At 40.8% G+C, this 26,234-nt stretch overlaps 1 protein-coding gene across 1 annotated transcript in view; it reads left to right on the top strand.

Annotated features, from left to right (window-relative positions):
• Positions 1 to 26,234, top strand: part of LOC126247391 (parathyroid hormone/parathyroid hormone-related peptide receptor-like) — a 931,061-nt gene that overhangs the window by 839,936 nt on the left and 64,891 nt on the right. The window contains exon 13 of the mRNA XM_049948475.1: positions 16,340 to 16,454. Within this exon, the coding sequence (XP_049804432.1) occupies positions 16,340 to 16,454 (115 nt within the window). The remainder of the gene's footprint in view (positions 1 to 16,339; positions 16,455 to 26,234) is intronic.

Raw genomic sequence — 26,234 nt, 5'->3', positions numbered from 1 at the left:
CATATCGCTCCCCTTAGCTCGAACACGTGAAATTTTACACATATTCATCATATACACTAATATTTGTTGTTGTTGTTGTGATCTTCAGTCCTGAGACTGGTCTGATGCAGCTCTCCATGCTACTCTATCCAGTGCAAGCTTCTTCATCTCCCAGTACCTACTGCAACCTACATCCTTCTGAATCTGCTTAGTGTATTCATCTCTTGGTCTCCCCCTACAATTTTTACCCTCCACACTGCCCTCCAATACTAAACTGGTGATCCCTTGATGCCTCAGAACATGTCCTACCAACCAATCCCTTCTTCTAGTTAAGTTGTACCACAAACTTCTCTTCTCCCCAATCCTATTCAACACCTCCTCATTAGTTATGTGATCTACCCATCTAATCTTCAGCATTCTTCTGTAGCACCACATTTCGAAAGCTTCTATTCTCTTCTTGTCCAAACTGTTTATCGTCCATGTTTCACTTCCATACATGGCTACACTCCATACAAATACTTTCAGAAATGACTTCCTGACACTTAAATCTATACTCGATGTTAACAAATTTCTCTTCTTCAGAAATGCTTTCCTTGCCATTGCCAGTCTACATTTTATATCCTCTCTACTTCAACCATCATGAGTTATTTTCCTCCCCAAGTAGCAGAACTCCTTTACTACTTTAAGTGTCTCATTTCCCAATCTAATTCCCTCAGCATCACCCAACTTAATTCGACTACATTCCATTATCCTCGTTTTGCTTTTGTTGATGTTCATCTTGTATCCTCCTTTCAAGACACTGTCCATTCCGTTCAACTGCTCTTCCAAGTCCTTTGCTGTCTCTGACAGAATTAGAATGTCATCGGCGAACCTCAAAGTTTTTATTTCTTCTCCGTGGATTTTAATACCTAATCCAAATTTTTCTTTTGTTTCCTTTACTGCTTGCTCAATATACAGATTGAATAACATCGGGGAGAGGCTGCAAACCTGTCTTACTCCCTTTCCAACCACTGCTTCCCTTTCATGCCCCTCGACTCTTATAACTGCCATCTGGTTTCTGTACAAATTGTAAATAGCCTTTCGCTCCCTGTATTTTACCCCTGCCACCTTCAGAATTTGAAAGAGAATATTCCAGTCAACATTGTCAAAAGCTTTCTCTAAGTCTACAAATGCTAGAAACGTAGGTTTGCCTTTCCTTAATCTAGTTTCTAAGATAAGTCGTAGGGTCAGTATTACCTCACGTCTTCCAATATTTCTACGGAATCCAAATTGATCTTCCCCGAGGTCGGCTTCTACTAGTTTTTCCATTCGTCTGTAAAGAAATCGTGATAGTATTTTGCAGCCGTGACTTATTAAACTGATAGTTCGGTAATTTTCACATCTGTCAACACCTGCTTTCTTTGGGATTGGAATTATTATATTCTTCTTGAAGTCTGAGGGTATTTCGCCTGTTTCATACATCTTGCTCGCCAGATGGTTGAGTTTTGTCAGGACTGGCTCTCCCAAGGCTGTCAGTAGTTCTAATGGAATGTTGTCTACTCCCGAAGCTTTGTTGCGACTCAGGTCTTTCAGTGCTCTGTCAAACTCTTCACGCAGTATTGTATCTCCCATTTCATCTTCATCTACATCCTCTTCCATTTCCATAATATTGTCATCAAGAACATCACCCTTGTAGACCCTGTATATACTCCTTCCACCTTTCTGCTTTCCCTTTTTTTCTTAGATCTGGGTTTCCATCTGAGCTCTTGTTATTCGTACAAGTGGTTCTCTTTTCTCCAAAGGTCTCTTTAATTTTCCTGTAGGTAGTATCTATCTTACCCCTAGTGAGATAAGTCTCTACATCCTTACATTTGTCCTCTAGCCATCCCTGCTTAGCCATTTTGCACTTCCTGTCGATCTCATTTTTTAGACGTTTGTATTCCTTTTTGCCTGCTTCATTTACTGCATTTTTATATTTGCTCCTTTCATCAATTAAATTTAATATTTCTTCACTTACCCAAAGATTTATACTAGCCCTCGTCTTTTTACCTACTTGATCCTCTGCTGCCTTCACCACTTCATCCCTCAAAGCTACCCATTCTTCTTCTACTGTATTTCTTTCCCCCATTCTTGTCAATTGATCCCTTATGCTCTCCCTGAAACTCTGTACAACCTCTGGTTTAGTCAGTTTATCCAGGTCCCATCTCCTTAAATTCCCACCTTTTTGCAGTTTCTTCAGTTTTAATCTACAGTTCATAACCAATAGATTGTGGTCAGAGTCGACATCTGCCCCTGGAAATGTCTTACAATTTAAAAGCTGGTTCCTAAATCTCTGTCTTACCATTATATAATCTATCTGAAACCTGTCAGTATCTCCAGGCTTCTTCCATGTATACAATCTTCTTTTATGATTCTTGAACCAAGTGTTAGCTATGATTAGGTTGTGCTCTGTGCAAAATTCTACCAGGCGGCTTCCTCTTTCATTTCCTACCCCCAATCCATATTCACTTACTACGTTTCCTTCTCTCCCTTTTCCTACTGATGAATTCCAGTCACCCATGACTATTAAATTTTCATCCCCCTTCACTATCTGAGTAATTTCTTTTATTTCATCATACATGTCTTCAATTTCTTCGTCATCTGCAGAGCTAGTTGGCATATAAACTTGTACTACTGTGGTAGGCGTGGGCTTCGTATCTATCTTGGCCACAATAATGTGTTCACTATGCTGTTTGTAGTAGCTTACCCGCATTCCTATTTTCCTATTCATTATTAAACCTACTCCTGCATTACCCCTATTTGATCTTGTGTTTATAACCCTGTAGTCACCTGACCAGAAGTCTTGTTCCTTCTGCCACCGAACTTCACTAATTCCCACTATATCTAACTTTAACCTATCCATTTCCCTTTTTAAATTTTCTAACCTACTTGCGCGATTAAGGGATCTGACATTCCACGCTCCGATCCGTAGAATGCCAGTTTTCTTTCTCCTGATAACGACATCCTCTCGAGTAGTCCCCGCCCGGAGATCCAAATGGGGGACTATTTTACCTCCGGAATATTTTACCCAAGAGGACGCCATCATCATTTAATCATACAGTACAGCTGCATGCCCTCTGGAAAAATTACGGCTGTAGTTTCCCCTTGCTTTCAGCCGTTCGCAGTACCAGCACAGCAAGGCTGTTTTGGTTAGTGTTACAAGGCCAGATCAATCAATCATCCAGACTATTGCCCCTGCAACTACTGAAAAGGCTGCTGCCCCTCTTCAGGAACCACACGTTTGTCTGGCCTCTCAACAGATACCCCTCCGTTGTGGTTGCACCTACGGTACGGCTATCTGTATCGCTGAGGCACGCAAGCCACCCCACCAACGGCAAGGTCCATGGTTCATGGGGGGACATTAATATTTACCACAACACTAATTTACATTTCAATCAGTATACAACATGTCTCTTTTAGTCCTTGTGTACTTAATACCTAGATTTTCCTTTTCTTGTTTTTCTTCATTTTGACAATAACTATCTGAGCATTTCACCCGATGTTGGAGCTATTGTTTTACATCCAGGAATCATGCGGATAACATTTTTTATTTCCAATCACAAACTCCAGGTGGCACAGACTTTTGATTGGCTCATTGTTTACTATACTTCTCTAAACTATCTTTGCTTTAGTACTTAACAGTTTTATTTCCTACAGTAGCTTGTAGTCTGGAGGAAACTCTGGAGAAAAAAGTGAACGTGATCTTTCTGACACTCATAACTCCTAATAATGCTGTTGTTCAAACTTACCAGAATGATCTCTATAAAACTGTGTGACATCTGTCATGATACTGTCCTTTCCTTTAGGCACAGTACCTATATTTTAACTCCTAGATGCTCCTATGGATGCACTAACTCCTTCTGTATTGGTAGGTACACCTCTTTCTTATCCCCATATTCTATTGTACAGTTCAATCCCCTTCTTGGTGCACCTGCCTGTACAGTATACGTCAGTCTCTCTTCGGTCTGCCTATCTGCCCTTTTCTTCATTCAATAAAAGGTGAGTGTGCCCCCACTCCTTTGTGACTAGGCCCCATGGTTCATTGCCCTAGTATACATCTTTTGTATACTGTTGCTAAATATTACCTGGCAAAATTCAATTCTACTTCACAATTCACTTTTACCTCTGAGTACCTTATTTGATCCCCTAAAGTCCTCCACTACTTGTCAACTTCTACACTTTCAGCAGACCTCAAATTTATATATAATTCAATATAACATATCTTTCTTTATTCGATACTTGTCCCACTATCCTACAAATCATCAGAAACAATGTTCGACTGATATTCCTAGATAATTATCACCATTAGTTCCTCCCTGGCTTATGCTCATTATTTCTTCCATACTTTTTACTCTCCTTCATTTATCACACTTCCTCGTGCAATGTAGAACTGTCTCTGTTCTTATATCTATGTATAAATGTTATAACGTCAAGTTTAACAATATATATTTCAGAATGACACAACACATATAAGTCACAGAGTAAGTTGACAAGCAAGACATGTGTACATGTTAGTATTCCAATGAGCACTGAGTCCCAGTCTAGGGGCCGCTACTCTTCTGACCGCTTAGGTGGCGCAGCTGCTGCATGGCTGGCAGACAGCGCCGCACATAGAGGACGCGTGTAATTGCGCGGCGGTGCTTTGAATGATTGGCGAGTCACAACACTTTCCCCACCTTTGAAATTGTTGCACTGGTCTTGATGGAGGTGTCCTGGAGATGGCTAATGTCCATAGGTGTTGTTTGACTCGCCGTAAAGTCTCGAGGAGGAGGCTTCCCGTACGGACGGAAGTGTCCCCGATGATAACGGGTCGAGATGACAGGAGACGTAGGGGTCGAATCTGCTGGGGCTCCATGCACCAATCTGCCCATTCCGGCAAGTCCAGTTGATATGACTGGAGACATGGGCGATGTGTCGGCGTCCGTTGGAGGAGGAGGCGAGTAGATTTGCTCTGACAGAGGATGGTCATCCGGTTCCTGCATGGGCACGTCTCCTGGTGGCGTCCGTTCTTGTGCTGGCATCACGATGATGGTGAGAGGGCTGCGTTGTGAGTATTGAGAGATGCGAAGGTCCCGAGCGTCAGGTAGAGCCGAAGGTGGTGTAGCGGCATTCGGAACAGGCGTTGCCGGCACATGAGGCCGAAGCTGGTCTGAATGACACAGTGCAACACCCGTGTCCGTCTGGATTTCATACAAGCCGGCCAAAGTGGCCATGCGGTTAAAGGCGCTGCAGTCTGGAACCGCAAGACCGCTACAGTCGCAGGTTTGAATCCTGCCTCGGGCATGGATGTTTGTGATGTCCTTAGGTTAGTTAGGTTTAACTAGTTCTAAGTTCTAGGGGACTAATGACCTCAGCAGTTGAGTCCCATAATGCTCAGAGCCATTTTTTTTTTTTTTTTGATTTCATACATGCATCTGCCAAGGTGTCGTAAGATGCGGCCTGGGCTCCATTTTGGCCGCCTGCCATGTCCCCGTACCCAGACGAGGTCGTCAGTGGTGAACCGGCCAAGTGAAGGCACCTGCTGCTGTGAGGTGGAAGGCAGCAGAAGATGAAGCAGCGTGCGGGGCTGTCAGCCATGTAAGAGCTCAGCCGGACTGTGGTCGCCCATGCAGGTGAAACGGTAAGACGCCAGAAACTGGAGAAGCGCATCATCAGCAGCAGAAGAAGTCAGAAGTTTCCGCATCTGAGCCTTGAATGTGCAGACCAGTCGTACAGCCTCACCGTTGGATTGTGGATAGAACGATGGTGCCGTGACATGCATAACGACGTGATGAGCACAAAAATCCGCAAATTCAGAAGAAGCAAATTGCGGACCATTATCAGTAACAAGAGTAGAGGGGAGGCCTTCCAAAGAAAAAATTCGGGCGAGAGCACTGGTGGTTGCCGCGGTGGTAGGCGACGTGCAACGGACAACAAAAGGAAAGTTAGAGTAGGCGTCAATTACGAGGAGCCAATAAGTACCTAAAAAGGGTCCCGCAAAGTCAGCATGAATGCGCTCCCAGGGCTTCTCAGGCAAAGGCCACGGTGACAAAGATGACTTCGGGGCAGCGGCTTGTGATGCACAAGGGCCGCAGGCAGCGACCATGTGTGCTATTTCAGAGTCGCTGCCAGGCCAATACACATGACGACGCGCCAGAGATTTTGTGCGAGACACACCCCAGTGCCCTTGGTGAAGGAAGTGCAAGACCGAAGCATGCAAAGACGCAGGTACCACAACAGTGGAAAGGAGGATAACACCATCCCTAGCCGTGAGGCAGTAGCGCAAAGCGTAGTAGTTCCGCAACGGATCAGAAGTCTTAGTGGACGGGCGATCTGGCCAACCATTCTGAATACAGCGTAAAACCCAGGAGAGGGTAAGGTCAGAACCCGTAGCAGCCGCCAGCCTGTCCCCAGTGATGGGGAACCCGTCCACAACCCGCTGCTCGGCAACATCCAGGTGGAAACACAAAAGTTTGTTCCTATTGAATGCCAGATCAGGACCCTTGGGAAGGCGAGACAGTGCATCAGCATTCACATGTTGAGCTGTCGGCCGGAATTGAATCTCATAATTGAAATGAGACAAGTAAAGAGCCCAATGCTGGAGGCGGTGTGCAGCCTTGTCGGGAAGTGACGTTGATGGATGAAACAAGGAAACAAGTGGTTTGTGATTCGTAACAAGATGAAATTTGGATCCATAGACAAAAACACCAAACTTATGAAGAGCATAAATAATGGCCAAAGCTTCTTTTTCAATTTGAGAATACTTTTATTGGGCATCCGTGAGCGTTTTGGAGGCATAAGCAATGGGTTGTTCCGAACCATCAGAAAAACGGTGCACAAGGACTGCACTGACCCCGTACTGAGACATGTCCATGGCAAGAACAAGATGTTGGCCAGGTTGATAAGTAGCCAGGCACAGGGCCTGTTTCAGCATAGTCTTCAATTTCTGGAAAGCCGCATCGCATGATGCGGACCAGTGAAAAGGCACGTTTTTATGCAACAGGCGATGCAACAGCTGAGCCACCGAAGCCACAGATGGTAAAAACTTGTGATAGTATGCTATTTTCCCCAAGAAGGCCTGCAGTTCTTTAACAGATGTAGGGTGAGGAAGGGCATCGATCACACCAACACTTTGCTGAAGCGGACGAATACCATCCCGAGAGAGTTGAAACCCCAAGTACGTGATAGATGCCTGAAAAAATTGTGATTTCTGAAGATTACACTTAAGACCGGCAGTCTGTAAGACATGAAAAAGTGTGCAGAGATTTTGAAGATGTTCTTCAGTGGTGGAGCCAGTGACAACAATATCGTCCATGTAATTGATACACCCAGGGACAGGGAGCAATAATTGTTCCAAGAATTGCTGAAAGAGAGCAGGGGCGCTAGCAACCCCAAATGGCAAGCGTTGGTATTGATGGAGGCCGAAAGGCGTGCTAAGGACCAGAAACTGCTGGGAAGCAGCGTCGAGGGCTGGTAGAAATCCTTGGGTAACAGAAGAAATATTGAATTTAATTGATGAAAGGAGAAAATATAAAAATGCAGTAAATGAAGCAGGCAAAAAGGAATACAAACGTCTCAAAAATGAGATCGACAGGAAGTGCAAAATGGCTAAGCAGGGATGGCTACAAGACAAATGTAAGGATGTAGAGGCTTATCTCACTAGGGGTAAGATAGATACTGCCTACAGGAAAATTAAAGAGACCTTTGGAGATAAGAGAACCACTTGTATGAACATCAAGAGCTCAGATGGAAACCCAGTTCTAAGCAAAGAAGGGAAAGCAGAAAGCTGGAAGGAGTATATACAGGGTCTGTACAAGGGTGATGTACTTGAGGACAATATTATGGAAATGGAAGAGGATGTAGATGAAGATGAAATGGGAGATACGATACTGCGTGAAGAGTTTGACAGAGCACTGAAAGACCTGAGTCGAAACAAGGCCCCCGGAGTAGACAACATTCCATTAGAACTACTGACAGCCTTGGGAGAGCCAGTCCTGACAAAACTCTACCATCTGGTGAGCAAGATGTATGAAACAGGCGAAATACCCTCAGACTTCAAGAAGAATATAATAATTCCAATCCCAAAGAAAGCAGGTGTCGACAGATGTGAGAATTACCGAACGATCAGTTTAATAAGCCACAGCTGCAAAATACTAACACGAATTCTTAACAGACGAATGGAAAAACTAGTAGAAGCTGACCTTGGGGAAGATCAGTTTGGATTCCGTAGAAATACTGGAAGACGTGAGGTAATACTGACCTTACGACCTATCTTAGAAGAAAGATTAAGGAAAGGCAAACCTACGTTTCTAGCATTTGTAGACTTAGAGAAAGCTTTTGACAATGTTGACTGGAATACTCTCTTTCAAATTCTAAAGGTGGCAGGGGTAAAATACAGGGAGCGAAAGGCTATTTACAATTTGTACAGAATCCAGATGGCAGTTATAAGAGTCGAGGGACATGAAGGGGAAGCAGTGGTTGGGAAGGGAGTAAGACAGGGTTGTAGCCTCTCCCCGATGTTATTCAATCTGTATATTGAGCAAGCAGTAAAGGAAACAAAAGAAAAATTTGGATTAGGTATTAAAATCCACGGAGAAGAAATAAAAACTTTGAGGTTCGCCGATGACATTCTAATTCTGTCAGAGACAGCAAAGGACTTGGAAGAGCAGTTGAACGGAATGGACAGTGTCTTGAAAGGAGGATACAAGATGAACATCAACAAAAGCAAAACGAGGATAATGGAATGTAGTCGAATTAAGTTGGGTGATGCTGAGGGAATTAGATTGGGAAATGAGACACTTAAAGTAGTAAAGGAGTTCTGCTACTTGGGGAGGAAAATAACTGATGACGGTTGAAGTAGAGAGGATATAAAATGTAGACTGGCAATGGCAAGGAAAGCATTTCTGAAGAAGAGAAATTTGTTAACATCGAGTATAGATTTAAGTGTCAGGAAGCCATTTCTGAAAGTATTTGTATGGAGTGTAGCCATGTATGGAAGTGAAACATGGACAGTAAATAGTTTGGACAAGAAGAGAATAGAAGCTTTCGAAATGTAGTGCTACAGAAGAATGCTGATGATTAGATGGGTAGATCACATAACTAATGAGGAGGTACTGAATAGGATTGGGGAGAAGAGGAGTTTGTGGCACAACTTCACCAGAAGAAGGAATCGGTTGGTAGGACATGTTCTGAGGCATCAAGGGATCACCAATTTAGTATTGGAGGGCAGCGTGGAGGGTAAAAATTGTAGGGGGAGACCAAGAGATGAATACACTAAGCAGATTCAGAAGGATGTAGGTTGCAGTAGGTACTGGGAGATGAAGAAGCTTGCACAGGATAGAGTAGCATGGAGAGCCGCATCAAACCAGTCTCAGGACTGGAGACCACAACAACAACAACAGGGATAGGGAGCAATAATTGTTCCAAGAATCGCTGAAAGAGAGCAGGGGTGCTAGCAACCCCAAATGGCAAGCATTGGTATTGATAGAGGCCGAAAGGCATGATAAGGACCAGAAACTGCTGGGAAGCAGCGTCGAGAGGAAGTTGATGATAAGCCTCTGACAGGTCAATTTTAGAAAAATACTAGTCTCCAGCAAGTTTAGTGAACAGTTCTTCAGGACGGGGCATAGGGTAAGTGTCGATGAGGCATTGAGCATTTACTGTGGCTTTGAAATAGCCACAGAGACGAATATCACCATTTGGCTTAGCAATGACAACGACAGGAGAGGACCACTCACTGGAAGTGACAGGAAGCAAGACCCCCGAAGTAGTAAGACGATCCAACTCCCGTTTTACCTGATCACGAAGGGCCGCAGGAATGAGCCGAGCCCAAAAAAACTTAGGCCGAGCAGTGGGTTTGAGTGTGATATGAGCTTCAAAGTCATTTGCATGGCCTAACCCAGGAGAAAAAAGGGATGAAAATGTCGTCGACAAGGAACCCAGTTGAGCATAAGGAATAGCATCAGAGACAATATTGACAGAATCATCAATGGAGAACCCAAAAACGCGAAAGGCATCGAAACCAAAAAGATTTTCTCTGTTGCTCTGGTCGACCACAAATATGGGAACAGTGCAAATGATGGATTTGTAAGATACCTCAGCATTAAACTGTCCCAAGAGAGAAATCTTCTGTTTATTGTACGTCCGTAATTGCCGAGTGACAGGTGACAGGAGTGGAGAACCCAACTGAAGATACGTCTGAGAATTAATTATAGTGGCAGCAGAACCGGTATCCACTTGCATACAAACATCTCGACCAAGGATTTGGACAGTGAAGAATAACTTCCCTGAAAGGGAAGAAGTACAATTGACAGACAACACAGAATCAGAATCAGCGTCATGTTCATGAACATCATGTATGCGGTCGGATTTGCAAACGGAAGACACATGACCTTTCTTTTTGCAATTGTGACACACAGCCCTACGTTGGGGACAATCCTCGTGTGAAAGTTTCGTAAGACACCGCGGACATGAAGGAAGTTGCCGGGGGTTGTGCTGCAGTTTCTTAGCGGCTTGTTTACGGCTACGCCGAGGCTGCGCGTGGGAGTGCACTGCGGCCATATCGGCCAGCGGGGACGGGCCGCATGCGTCGTCAACAGTGCACAGAGGTTGTATTTCCCCAACATCAACCCACGCCTCTATTTGCGCCCCAGCGGCACGAGAAATTTCAAAAGACTGCGCAATGGAGAAAACTTCATCTAGAGACGGATTCGCCAACTGAAGGGCACATTGCCGAACTTCTTTGTCGGGCGCCGACCAGATAATAGCATCCCATACCATGGAATTGGCATAGGATTCTTTGTGAATGTCAGTAACAAATTGACTCTTTCAACTGAGACCGTGAAGTTCAGCAGCACAAGCGCGATAGGATTGATGTGGCTGTTTTTGACAACGATAAAAGGCAACACGAAAGGCTACCACATGCGTTTGCTTTTGAAAATAGACAGACAGAAGTGAGCACATTTCAGCAAAGGACAAAGATGCAGGACCCTTCAAAGGAGCCATTTGTGACAACAACCAATACGTTTGAGGTGAAATCCAGGAAAGGAACAGAGACTTACATGGTTGTTCATCCATGACATGAAATGCCAAGAAGTGCTGTCGAAGACGTTTTTTGTAATCAGACCAGTCTTCTGCCATCTTGTCGTAAGGAGGAAAAGGAGGTACAGCCAACGACGAGAAACACCCCGCATTTGATGCCGCGACAAAATCGTGAATCGCTGCTGTTAGAAGCATTTGCTGTTCAAGGAGATCTAGCCATGGAACCCTGTGGGTCAACAGTGAAAAGGAAAAATCCACTACCTCGTCGCCAATTGTTATAACGTCAAGTTTAACAATATATATTTCAGAACGACACAACACGTATAAGTCACAGAGTAAGTTGACAAGCAAAACATGTGTACGCATTAGCATTCGAATGAGCACTGAGTCCCAGTCTAGCAGCCACTGCTCAGCTGGCCGCTTAGGTGGTGCAGCTGCTGCATGGCTGGCAGACAGCGCTGCACGTAGAGGACACACGTAATTGCGCGGCGGCGCTTTGAATGATCAGCGAGTCACAACAATAAATATATAAGAAGTGACAAAAGAAAAAAAAGGGATGATGCAGAACCATCATATATCGACCTTACAATATGTGCATCTATCCAGATGTACATATGTCTTTATTCCTCTCCCCATCTCATGAAGCCCTTCACAGACAGGCAATAACCCCCCCCCCCCCCCTTCCCATCTCCAAACATAGTCCACAAACAGATTTCCTGTGGCGTATCCTCACACATCCTCATTCCCCCCATCAACCCTAAGAATCAACTACAAAGGAGCCTCCCCCCCCCCCTCCCAATCTGTTACCTAATATCATCCCGCAATGGAAAAATTGAACCATACTCCTTGCCAGGGCTTTGATAAACTCTCATCAAGCCCTGAAATGAGGGACACCATACCCAGAAATCTTCCCATTCCTCCTAAAGCAGTGTTCCATCACCCACTCAATCTGCACAACATCCTAGTCCATCCCTATACCACTCCCAATTCAGAGTACTTGCCACAAGGATATATATTGTGATGGTAGACTAAGGTGCAAATGTGCCTGAAGCACACCACCCAGCACATCCTACTTGAACCCTGTCACAGGCCTATCCTATCCCATCAGAGGCAGGGCCACCCATGAAACAAGCATATCATATTCCAGCTGTACTGCAATCATCGCACAGCAATTTATGTGGGCATGACCACCAACCTGCTGTCCAACAGAATGAATGGCTGCCACCAAAATGTAGTCAAGAACAAAGTTGAACCCCCAGTGGCACAACACACCACTTAGCACAACATGAGGAGTTCAGTGGTTGCTTCACAATCTGTGCCATCTGGATCCTTCCAGCCAACACCAGATTTTCTGAACACCGTAATGCGTGTTTTCCTTACAACAAATACTTCACTGCCATAATCCTTTAGGCCTCAGCCTCTGCTAACTTACTGTCTTGACACCTCCTACCCAACAGTTTCATCACCCACTCTACTGTCGCTCCTTCCTAGGCTGTGTCTCCATTTCATCTTGATCATGCTCCATACCTCACCTTGTTCCTGCAGCTGCCACCACTCCCTCCAGTATTTCTATTTTACACACCTCCTGCCTCCCAGCAAGCTTCTAGCTACCCACCACTAACTCCTTCTCGTGCTACCTGCTCCCCCCCTCCCCCCCCCCTCTCACTCTCTCTCTCTCTCTCTCTCTCTCTCTGTGTGTGTGTGTGTGTGGGTGTGTGTGTGTGTGTGTGTGTGTGTGGGTGTGTGTGTGTACTGTAGCTTGTCAATGCATTTCTTCTGAAAGCTAACAAAGTTTTCATTGTCTTTTGTGTGTGCCTGTCAGTGACTCAATGCCTCTGCTACCAAGCTGGTCCTGTGTAAGCAAAGATATACATGAAAAAAAAAAAACAAAGAGGCTCCAAATACCTGCAGCCAATTTAATAATGGAACATTAGTGGATATAAGTAAACTTGGAAGAAGATTTCACACAACTCATGACCTCCACCTCAACATAGTGGGAGAGGATTTAATTACCTGCAAGATTTTATGAATAGTAGGTAAAAAATTAAACCTGGAGCATTATATTTCAGAAGTTGTACCTCTCAAGGACGAAAGTAATGTGTTTTATTCTACAAACAAGAAATGTTGGGTAACAGAAGTGCAAGGAGCCAACTACAACACAAATGAGGCTACCACATGGACTTCCTAGGGGGCAGAAAGCACTCAGAGGTCAATGAGACAAAAGACAACTCCAAGCAAGTGCACATATGGTTTTTGTGGACAGAATCTCTCCAAGCAGAGATGAGATATGTGATGTAATTAAAATGGCCTTAGGAAATTTTGATGTTAATTTAAAATCCAGTAGACAAATAAATTGTAGGGACAAGTCTCTTTCTATACACCACCAGAACGTCCAGTCAGTCACAGACAATGTTTTAAGATTGAGGTCTTACTAAATATTGAACTTAATTTTGTCAGTGTTCTATGTCTCTCAGATTACTGGTTAAAGGCAGATCTGATTGATTCACTTTCAGTACCATGCTACACACTTGCAAATTACTCCTGTGGAAGAAATCACAAAAATAGTAGTACTACTGTTTTAACTGAAACTTAAATACAAAACTATTGACAGTTTTGCGTACTTCATTGAAGAAAAGTTTGAAGCAACAGATGTACAAATCAGTGGTGCAAATACAACTCACTTATTGCTCTGCTAATGGGAATTTTGAGTTATTTTTCAATAAACCTGAAACATTGCTTAGTATGATACATGTAAGCATGAAATAAACAGCAATATGTAGGCAGTTAAGCACCTTTCCTTGGAACAAGCATGAGAAAAAACTATCACTCAACCATATAAATACTTTTGATTTAAACCAAACTAACAATTAGAATAAGAATTACCAAAACTACTGTTACTACTGTGGCCCAGATATTTGCAAACACAATTTATACTGCAAAATGCATAAATATAAATACAAGAGATCATGAAGTGCAAGTGGTAACCCTCTCAGACTATTTACTGCCAAACCAACATGATAAGGGAACCATGACTAAGAAATTTCAACACATACAGTGTAGAAATGTTCAATCACTTATTGTCAAGAGAGAGATGGGAAGATGCATTACACCAACAAAAACTTTGAAAAGTTTCGAACAGTCCTAAGTATGTATTTATGACAACCACTTTCTGTGATCTTTAATCCAGTGGAGTTTGCAAACAGACATCTCACAAATCTATCTTAGAAAAGTAACTTCCTGCACCAAACCTGTCCAAGAGTTCCTCAGGGCGAGGTGACAGGTAAGTGTCAGCTACTGTCTGTGGGTTGACTATAGGCTTGAAGTCAACACAAATGCAAATGCGATCAGAAGGCTTAGGCAGCAAAACAAGAGGACTTGCCCATTCACTAGCTTGAATGGGAGCAATTACACCATTCTCTTGCAGTTCTTTCAATCCCTCATGGTACCATACTGTGCCAGCCTTTTCAGGGGCCATCTAGAGAAATCATTTCCAGCCAACCAGAATCCCAAACCCTTCACCTACTTCAGATTCATTGATGACATCTTCGTGATCTAGATCGGGGATTCCTCCAGAACCTCAACACCTTCTCCCCCATTCACTTCACCTGTTTGTCCTGAATCCAAAAAACCAACTTCCTTGATGTTCACCTCCACTTCAAAGATGGCCACATCAGTTCCTCCATCCATATCAAACCTACCAGTCACTAGCATACTTCCACTATGGCAACTACCACCCACTCCATACCAAGAATTCCCTTCCATACAGCATAGTCACTTGCACTCATTGCATCTATAGTGATGTGCAGTCCATCTCAAAACATACTAAGGGACTCACTGAGGCCTTCACAGACAGTAATTATCATTCCAATCTTGTATAGGAACAGATCTTCCGTGCCGTATTTCTCCAGTCACCCACCAGCTGCCAAAGTTCCACCATATGGCCACACAGGAATACTCCTTTTATGACTCAGTACCAGCCAGGACAGGAGCAAATGATTGACATTCTCCGCCAGGGTTTCAACAACCTCTCATCATGTCCTGAAATGAGAATTGTGCTACCCAATACCCTCCTCTCCCTTCCCACAGTGGTATCCTGCCACTCTCCAAGTCTACACAATATCCTCATCAATTCCTACACAACCCCTGCTCTAAACCCCTTGCCTCTTGGCTCATATCCCTATAATAGACCTAGATGCAAGACCTGTCCCATACAGCCTCCCACCACCACGTACTTCAGTCCAGTCACAAGCATCACCTATCCCATCAAAGCCACAGCCACCTGTGAAACAAAGTCATGTGATCGACAGGCTAATCTGCAACCACTGTGCCTTATTCTATGTTGGCATGACAACCAAAAAGCTGTCTGTTTGCATCAGTGGCCACTGACAAACTGTGGGCATGGAAGAACTGGACCACCCATTTGCTGAACATGCTGCCCAACACAACATTCTTTATTTTAATGACAGCCTGTGCTCTCTGGATCCTTCCTATCAACACCAGCTTATCTGTATAGTGCAGGTGGGAACTTTCCACCCCCCCCCCCCCACCTATACCCTGCTCTCCCTCCTCTTCCCTGCCCCAGCCTCCTCCTTACCCTCACCAACTGGGATGTTTCTCTCATCACACACAGTTGCATGTAGTCTGGCCCGGCAGCCAGAGGGAGTGGTCATGTGTGTGTGAACTGTGTTTGCATGATGTATGTATGTGTGTGTGTGTGTGTGTGTGTGTGTGTGTGTGTGTTTTGTGTGTGTGTGTGTGTGCATGAGCCTTTCTATGCATGCATGCAAGGGTGTGTAGGTGGCCATTCACATGCATGTGCATTGCTGTGCTTGCTCAGGTGCAAATGACATCCCACAATCTGCAGAGATTTTCTGAATGAATAACAAATTTCAATCCAGTGAGTGGTCTTCTGTAATCCTAACTATTTAAATACATATTATTCTATTTGTTTTCTGTAGGCATTTCATATACTTATATGAACTCTAATAACAGTTTTCAAAAATAAACTTAGATGGCTTGATTTACTTTTCCTTGTCTGATAACATTATTACTGTGATTCTTCAGTTTCTCCCGGCGTATTTGTTGCTCGAACAGTCCATGGGTATACTGCCAGTTCATAGTGTCCAACGGGCCGCCTGCCCTCAGGAGCTCAGTTCATCAGCGCACCTGATGATGGCGACATGTCTGATCACCGAAATATTGTGCCCGTTGGACACAATGAACCGGCAGTATACCCGTGGACTGTTCGAGCAACATTATTACTAGTCTGTAACTGTGCCAAGAACATCATTACTGCTTTATTAACTGTATTAATTGTTTACAGGGTTTCCTTGTGGCACTTCTTTATTGTTTCTTGAATTCAGAGGTCAGGACAGAGCTAAATAAGACACCTTTTCAGTGGCCCCAAAGAAGACGAAGGAACACCAATGCTAGCGATGGTATGATATGTAGAATGTAGTGTTGTAGCTGCTGATTTTTTGTGAAGCACTAGAGTCCATTCAGATGGTTGTATACTACTTATATTTTATTTCATGAGTATGTCAGTGACAACAGTATAGAAGCTCACAGAAGACAATGAGATTTGCACAGTGTACATGCCTCAAATGTTGTGTTACTTCATAGCTTTGTACATGGCTTTCTAACAAAAGTTTTGAAACTGCTACATCAATGAAGCAATTGACAATAATCCCACTGCATTTTTCTCTGTATTTGTTTTTATCATCTTCAGCACAGTTGTTGTTCTATTGGATAGCTTTGCACAAAGTGACAAGTTTTAGAGTATAATTTTTGTCTTCAGGTGATATTAACTGTTACAGTACAATAAAATCACAATAAAAGGAAAATTTAATTCAGCGCTCTGTAAAATTACAAAGAGATGGAATAATTAGACAGTACTTACCTTTATGAGATGAAATTCCCAGGTACTTGTTGAAATAAATTCTTCAGTGTAAAAGAAACTACACCCATCTTCCAAGCCTTACATGTTCTTTTCTCAGGGAGGAAAGAGGAATAGAGTACATCTCACCTTGCAGTATATGTAACCTTCCAAACTACTCTGTTTCACCTCTCTTATTCTGTTAGACATACAATACACTGAAGCACGAACACGCCAACTTAATTTGTCTATGCCCTGAGAAAGATTGCTGTGGCACAGTCAAAGAATCAACTGTTTTGGTATTTTAGCATTTTAATTATTTTGTAAGCTAAAACTGAAGTGTATGGAGAAGGATTTTAGTGAAATTAATAATGACTGTGGAAATCCATATATTTATAGAAATTAATTTTCAATTAAAACTTGTACATAAATTCTTTTAATTTTAATATATAAAATACTAATTTCATTTAAAATTATAAACCACAGTCTTTAAGGTATTAGTAGTGTAGAATAAATAAGTTTAGCTTTAGCCAAATAAAAGGAAGTATTTTTAATTCAATGCAGAGTGTCTGTGATGGAAAGGGTCTTAGGAGAGGAAGGAGTGTGCATTCAGTTTGCTTTTGATACTAGTTTTTTTTCTTTTTATAGATGAAATTAACCATTTCTACAGCCATGTTGTACTGTCAATGTACTCCAGGCATCAGTGGTAAAGAGATATGGGAAATGGTAACATCTAATAGAGTGAACCGGTATAGGATATGGAAAAGAGGCTAGACCTGTTGCTTCAGTCAGACATAGATGAGCATCAGGTAATGCAGTTGTAGACAGGTCACAATAAAATTTCAGCAAGAGAAAGAAAGTTTTGTTGTTAGGCAGTTACGCTAGAGATGTTGATCAACTGTTGGATGATCCTGGAGCTTGAATAACTGCTAATATTAGTTCCTGAGTAAGTGATATTAAAAAGGAAATGGAGAAGGCAAGTACTGTCATGACTTGTAAAATATCAAAGGTTACCAATGCCACAACAGGGTACTTTTAATTGTATGGAGGGCAGATGGAAACCATCTTCTAAGAGATGTTAAGACTGAGACAAATATTCACTTTGAGAAACTAACTGGACAGTCATAATCCTAGTATACTGTAATCATGCAAACAGCTTATAGTCAAATATTTACAGTGATTGTGATGTCCCTCGCCTCCAGTTGAAATTGAATAAGTGTAAAATGTGAAAGACCAGCTACTCTAATTACATCATAATATCTAAAAACTGTGACTTAGAATAATGAACTATTTTATTTGGATTGATTTGTTAGTGTCATCATGTGCAGTTGAAATAATCTGCTCTCAGAAAATCATGTGACCACTGTTATAGTTTTAACTGGTATTATAGGATTTAGGTAAATTCGTATTTTAGCAGTAGAACTGTACTTCTCTACAGTGGGTATGAAGAAAGGTATTCAATAAAATATCACACATTTAAGTACAATGGCATTAATAAACTCTGCTCAGACACCATCCAGAGACACATAAAACAAAAGTAGAATTTCATAACAAATCATTTATGCCAGTAACTCCATGCAGAGCAACTGCAGAAAATTTTTGCCTATTCATAACTAACTGCAAGGCTATATATAACAATGCAAAACAGATAATGGTTGCTGATGATTTAAATATACATTTTCAAAAAGCTCATATACTGGTAGTAAGAATTTATTCCAGTTACTAACATTAGAATCTGATTTATTTTGTACCATAATCTTTTCAATAAGTTTAGTTAATTGCTGTCAGTGATGTGGCTTGCTTGTCTCAGCAATACAGACAGCCATACTGTGTGTGCAACCACAACAAAGAGATATCTGTTGAGAGGCAAGACAAACATATGGTTCTGGAAATGGGCAGTAGCCTTTTCAGTAGTTGAAGGGGCAACAGTCTGTATGTTTGACTGATCTGGCATTGTAACATCAAACAAAATGGCCTTGTTGTGCTGTTAATGCAAATATCTGAAAGCAAGTGGAAACTGCAGCCTTAATGTTTTCCCAGGGCAAGCAGCCCTACTGTATGGTTAAATGATGATGGTGTCCTCTTGGGTAAAATATTCTGGAGATAAAATAGTCCCCCTTTTGGATCTCCAGGTGTGGCTACTTAGGAGAATCTCGTCATCAGGAGAAACAAAATTTGTGTTATATGGATTGGATGTGGAATGTTACACCCCTAATTGGACAGCTAGGTTAGAGAATTTTAAAAGGGACATTGATAGGTTGAAGTTATATATAGTGCAAATTAGTGAAGTTTGGTGGCAAGAAGAACAGGACTTCTGGTCATGTGAATACAGGGTTATAAATAGAAAATCAACTCAGGATAATGCAGGAGTGGATTTAATAATGAATAAGAAAATATGACTGCAGGTAAGATAGTATGAACAGCATAGTGAACACATTACCATAGCCAAGATTTACACAACCCACCACAGTAAAACAAGTGTATACCAACTATCCCTGCAGAATATGAAGAGATTTAAAAAATGTATCATGTGATAAAAGAAATTATTGGAATACTTAAGGGATACAAAAATTTCATTGTGTTGTGGACTGAAATTTGTTGGTAGGAAAAGTAAAAGGAGGAAAAATAGTAGATGAATATTGACTGGGGGAAAGAAATGAATGAGAAAGCTGCTGTAGAATTTTGTACAGAGTATAATTTAATCATTGTAAACCCTTGGTTTGAGAAACGTGAAAGATGACTGTATGTGTGGAAGAGAGCTGGAAGGTTTCATATTGACTTTATACTATTGTAAGTCAGAGATTTTGGAACCAGATTTTAAACTCTAAGGCATTTCTAGGGGCAAATGTGGACTCTGACCACACTGTATTGCTTATCAACTGTAGATTAAAGCTGAAGAAGGAGATGGGACTTAGACAAGTTGAAAGAACCAGACGTTTCAGAGGCTGAATTGGGAAAAGGAATACAGTAGAACTCGAATGAAGCAGGTGAAAAGGAATAAAATCGTCTTGAAATGAGACTGACAGGAAGTGCAAAACGGCTGATCGGGAATATCTGGAGGACAAACGTAATTATTGAGGATCATATTTCATTAGAAGGAAGACAGACACTGCCTGCAGGAAAATTCAAGAGGATTTTTGAGAAAATAAAAGCAGCAGTATGAATATCCAGATCTCAGATGGAAAACTAGTCCTAAGCAAAGAAGGAAAGCTGAAAGGTGGAAGCAGTATACAGAGGGCCTATACAAGGGAGATGAAATTGAAGGCAATCAAAATAACTGATGACAGCCAAAGTAGAGAGGATATAAATAGTAGACTGACAAAGGTAAGAAATGTGTTTCTGAAGAAGAGAAATTTGTTAAAACCGAGTATAGATTTAATTGTTAGGAAGTCTTTTCTGAAGGTATTTGTCTGGAATGTAGTCTTGTATGGAAGTGAAACAGGGACAGTAGCACAGTTCAGATACGAACAGAATAGATGCTTTTGAAATGTGGTGCTACAGAATAATACTGAAGATTAGATGGTAAGTTACATAGCTGATGAGGAGGTACTGAATATAATTGGGGAGACAAGGGATTTGTGGCACAACCTGAGTAAAAACAGGGATTGATTGATAGGACACAACCTGAGACATCAAGAGATCTCCATTTTAGTATTGGAGGGAAATACTGGAGTAAAAATCATAGAGGGGAGCAAGAGATGGATCAAAAAGCAGATGCAGAAGGATATAGGTTGCAGTAATTATTTGGATGTGAAGAGGTTTTCACAGATAAAGTAGCAGACCAGTCTTCGGATTGAAGAGAACAGTAACAACAGCAGCAGCAGCTAACTGCTGATTAATTGACAGGTATAATTAACATTCATATTACAAAATCACTAGTCAAGTCTCAGATTGTGTCATGCAGTTCCTCATGTTAAGTATTAATACTGATTAAGATGCAACATCTACTAAATCTGACATCAAGAAATCTATGAATTAACCAGTAGTTGAGTATCTTAGGAAACTGCTCGGGGTCATAAGCTCAGAAATTGTATACTTTAATTAAAAATATAATGCACTTATTAATGAAGTCTTCATCTTATGCAATATTTATGTTCCCCAAAATAAAATCAGTTCTAACCAACATTTACATGAAAACCTCTAAGGATAAAGGTATCTTGTAAATCAAAAGGATAAATGATTCATCAAAGATCTGGGGCACTCTTAAAGTGGTGTGATGTTTGCTGATAGTATTATTACACTGATAAAGCGGCCAGACACATCCACAGCAGACACAGCTAGGAGAATAGTAGAATAGGCTTGTAACTGGTTCACAACATACAGTGTAGCTCTTAATCTTACAAAAACTCATATAATTCAATTCCCATGAAACGAAAATGACCTGCAGTTACTAACAATAGAGACCAGTTGTCCCATACTAACTGAAATCAGACTAACTGTCTGAAATCATAGACTTCCATGTGTGTAAAAAAGTAAAGGCGGATCTATCATGTGAATAAGTTAACTAAAACACTCAGTTCTGCAAACTTTTTTTACTTGGAAGACTCTCTCACTGTGTCAACTGGTTGACAGGATTGTTAGTATACTTTTCATATTTTCACTTAGTACTATATGATTGCTTGCAGTAACAGTATTATATAAAGTTAATAACTGAACAAACTGCAGAACCATCTTCTAACATCATGGCAATCTTATTCTCACTTGCCAACACATTACTCCCTGATGATACTTGTATAAGGTGGCTCTAGTGTCAGCTGTGAACCACTCATACTAGTTGTCAGGATATGTAGGTACTGGGTCCATGAAGAGCAGAAATACACAAACACTGCGTAAATAACTTCCACGTGATTATTCACAAAAAACAGTTTATAGTAACATGCACACCTACACCAACTCATCATGACTTGGTCTGTCACCTTAGCACCTTAACAGGTTCCACTTTGTAGTGAGAAAATAGTTATTCCACATTTAAGCTGTGCTAGATAAAACAGCTATACTGTGTGCAGGTGGCCAGTGACTCGCGCCGTGTAGGTGCTCTGCGGTAGGCATCACATGTACTGACGAAAGTAGTTCATCAGCATTCCAAAATAAGTGGCAGCTTGTACACATGTACACAGGTTTCCACTTTTGTGCAAGCTTCTACCCTTTACACTTCACAATAAGAGTGAATTGAGGATGAGCTGATCCAGTCACAACCGCTGTACTTGTACGAGAGGCAAAATTAATTTCCACAATAATATGAATGAGTGCAGAAAGCAAAGTTCTTAAATACACATGATTTCTGCAATTATAAAAATATTTTTGCAGTTTTTATCAAAATTTTGTACATTTTTAGCTACTCTGATTCTGATGCAGTACATTTAGAAAAAATGGAAAGTAAGCTCATTCAACTCATAGAATCGGGTGTACTGCCAGTGGTCTGCATCTTCCCAACACAATATTTGGACGTCATAACTCAGTGTCTTCATCAGGTGTTCCCTGAGGTGTTCAGTCTCAGGGAACACCTGATGAAGACGCTGAGTTATGACATCAAAATATCATGTTGGGAAGACGCGGACCACCGGCAGTACACCCGATTCTATGAGATGACAACAAATCGCCTGGAAAGTCTTAGAAATTATTAGCTCATTCAACATTAAATTTGATTTCTTGGTTAAAAATGCAGCGCTCATCATTTTGGTGGGAGATGAAATGGTCCAAACATATTGCTTCTCCAGTGGAAACATCATTTCATACAATTCCTTCTCTTTCATTTCACATTTTGTTTGGTCATTAAAATTAAAGTACACTATAATGTTTTTACACACAAGTACCTTTTTACACAACACTTTTATGACAGAAGACATACTAAGTGTGCAATACAAGGTCTTACAGAGACAATTCTGAACTACAGACTTCCTAAGACCAGACTGACTGATTTGGTGAACATTCAGTTGTATATAACAGATAATGATTTTCCAGAATGTTCTAGGAGCTGTTTGTTCAAATTGAAGGTAACAATGACATCTGTTTTTCAAAAACAATGGGAACCTAAGAATTATTTTTATCTTCTTGTATGTATACAAAAATCTGAGATTGAAAATAACCACATGTAAAGGTATGCATATACTTTGTTTTCACATCAGTAAAAATTGTTTTCAAAGAAATTAAGTGTGTCTCTGAAAAATAATGATGTTCTTCATTTAGCAGTAATAAATTTCTGTTTAATATTATGTAAATTAAATGTGGAAAAATTATGAAGTCTACATGACATTTGTTATAAATTTATGGAAAAATAAAACCAACTACTATTTCTCTTTGATAGGCTTGTCCAAAATGAGATCTACAAGATTAATCTTTGCAGTACAATACTTTCACATAATATGATACACATAATACTTTAATAACTTACCAGAAAAATTTTGGAAGGTATAATATTTTGTAAATACTGCAATGTAAAATTTGCTTAGGTAAATATCATGAATCCTTTACTCTACAAACAAAAACAGATCATACATTAACAAAAAGGGGGTGGATTCACCATTTCAGTAAACTCAGGGTGGTATCAGAAATTTTGGTTGATTTAGAAACCCCATTATCTTTGTTTGCTATACAGGATGATTCATGATGATATGCAAATATTTTAATAACTAAAACCAAAGAAAAAAGTTCATATAAACATTGGTCTGCAAATGTTTAGTTATATAGTTACAGATAATAAAAGATTTTGCCTCAAATTTAGTAACTTCGCTAATATGAAGCCATCACAAAACTGTACGAGATTAAAGTAAAGCATGATTTCCATTTATATTGTTGTTATTGGTCTGGTTAATCTAATAAAACATGTCCCAGATGTGTATCTACATTACTTGGTTGCATTATGAATGCAGTAGACGAAATTAGGAATAACTATGTCAAACTGAAACGAGCAACAAAATCTGTTCATACACGTGCAGCTAAATGCATTGAACTCAGTGGAGGCATTTTTGAACATTTATTGTGAATCTATTGTGAAATTGTATATGCACTGTACAACTTGCCGGCCATGGTGGTCTCGCGGTTCTAGGCGCGCAGTCCGGGACCGTGCGACTGCTACGGGCGCAGGTTCGAATCCTGCCTCGGGCATGGATGTGTGTCATGTCCGTAGGTTAGTTAGGTTTAAGTAGTTCTAAGTTCTAGGGGACTGATAACCACAGCAGTTGAGTCCCATAGTGCTCAGAGCCATTTGAACCATTTTTTTGTACAACTTCCTCAACACTGAACTTTGTTTTTTCCAGTTTAACATGAGTTCACGTGTGCTATGGTATTGATAAAAGCAGATTATCTGACATATTCATACAGTTTCCATTAATGATATTACCATCATTTTTTCAAAATTAAATTCTCTGCAATTTCTGTCGAAAACTTTGTGCAATTGCCTGGAATTTAAAAAACAAAATGGGCCACGTAGTTAAGAAATTAAAAATATTACGAAATTATGTCCTTGCTTCTCTGGATGTTCTGCAAAACTACAGCAGATACACTCCTGGGACATGATTTATTGGATTCACCAGATCAATAATAACATAATAAATTGAAATTGCGCTTTACTTTAACCCCGTACAGTTTTGTGATGGCTTCATATTAGCGAAGTTGCTAAATTTCAGGCAAAATCTTTTATTACCTGTACCTCCTTACCTAAACATTTGTGGACCTATGTTTATATGAACTTTTTTCTTTAGTTTTACTTGTAGAATAACATATTAAACTATTTGCATACCTTCACGAATCACCTTGTATATGATAAACGCAAAGGTGTGTTTTATTTTAGTTGTAAAACAAACTCTTGCATTAATCATTTTTATGAATTCTTCTCTTGAATTATATTTATTATATTTAAGCCAAGTTTCTAATTCTTGCAGCAGCAAGAAAGATTGCAACAGGACATGTTGTCATGGTTAGTTGTTGTCCATTTGTGCTTCCACCATTAACGTATTAAATTTCTGCACACTATAATGAGGTTACATAAGGTAACTTTCAGTATGTAATACCTAATTAGAGTTACTGTTGTCTCAGACAGTGGAAAAATATGGAAAAACAGCTAGTTATAACTTTTTTCCTGTCAACTTTGCTTCTACAGTTTTATAAGATGTACATGAATAGCTCCCTTGCTGCACAGAAATCACTCGAAATATTTCTTGTACATCTACCTACTCGTTGTTGTTGTTGTTGTTGTTTTGGTCTTCAGTCCTGACACTGGTTTGATGCAGCTCTCCATGCTACTCTATCCTGCGCAAGCTTCTTCATCTCCCAGTACCTACTGCAACCCACATCCTTCTGAATCTGCTTGGTGTATTCATCTCTTGGTCTCCCTCTACGATTTTTACCCTCCACGCTGCCTTCCAATACTAAATTGGTGATCCCTTGATGCCTCAGAACATGTCCTACAAACTGATCCCTTCTTCTAGTCAAGTTGTGCCACAAACTTCTCTTCTCCCCAATCCTATTCAATACCTCCTCATTAGTTATGTGATCTACCCATCTAATCTTCAGCATTCTTATGTAGCACCACATTTTGAAAGCTTCTATTCTCTTCTTGTCCAAACTATTTATCATCCATGTTTCACTTCCATACATGGCTACACTCCATACAAATACGACCTGACACTTAAATCTATACTCAATGTTAACAAATTTCTCTTCTTCAGAAACGCTTTCCTTCCCATTGCCAGTCTACATTTGATATCCTCTCTACTTTGACCATCATCAGTTATTTTGCTCCCCAAATAGCAGAACTCCTTTACTACTTTAAGTGTCTCATTTCCTAATCTAATACCCTCAACATCACCCAACTTAATTCGACTACATTCCATTATCCTCGTTTTGCTTTTGTTGATGTTCATCTTATATCCTCCTTTCAAGACACTATCCATTCCGTTCAACTGCTCTTCCAAGTCCTTTGCTGTCTCTGACAGAATTAGAATGTCATCGGCGAACCTCAAAGTTTTTATTTCTTCTCCATGGATTTTAATACCTACTCTGAATTTTTCTTTTGTTTTCTTCACTGCTTGCTCAATATACATATTGAATAACATCGGGGAGAGGCTACAACCCTGTCTCACTCCCTTCCCAACCACTGTGTCCCTTTCATGCCCCTCAACTTTTATAACTGCCATTTGGTTTCTATACACATTGTAAATAGCCGTTCGCTCCCTGTATTTTACCCCTGCCACCTTTAGAATTTGAAAGAGAGTATTCCAGTCAACATTGTCAAAAGCTTTCTCTAAGTCCACAAATGCTAGGAACATAGGTTTGCCTTTCCTTAATCTAGCTTCTAAGATAAGTCGTAGGATCAGTATTGCCTCACGTGTTCCAATATTTCTAC

Source organism: Schistocerca nitens, chromosome 1, assembly GCF_023898315.1.
Source record: "Schistocerca nitens isolate TAMUIC-IGC-003100 chromosome 1, iqSchNite1.1, whole genome shotgun sequence".
Classification (NCBI taxonomy): Eukaryota; Metazoa; Arthropoda; class Insecta; order Orthoptera; family Acrididae; genus Schistocerca; species Schistocerca nitens.
This window is presented reverse-complemented; position numbering and strand designations above follow the sequence as displayed.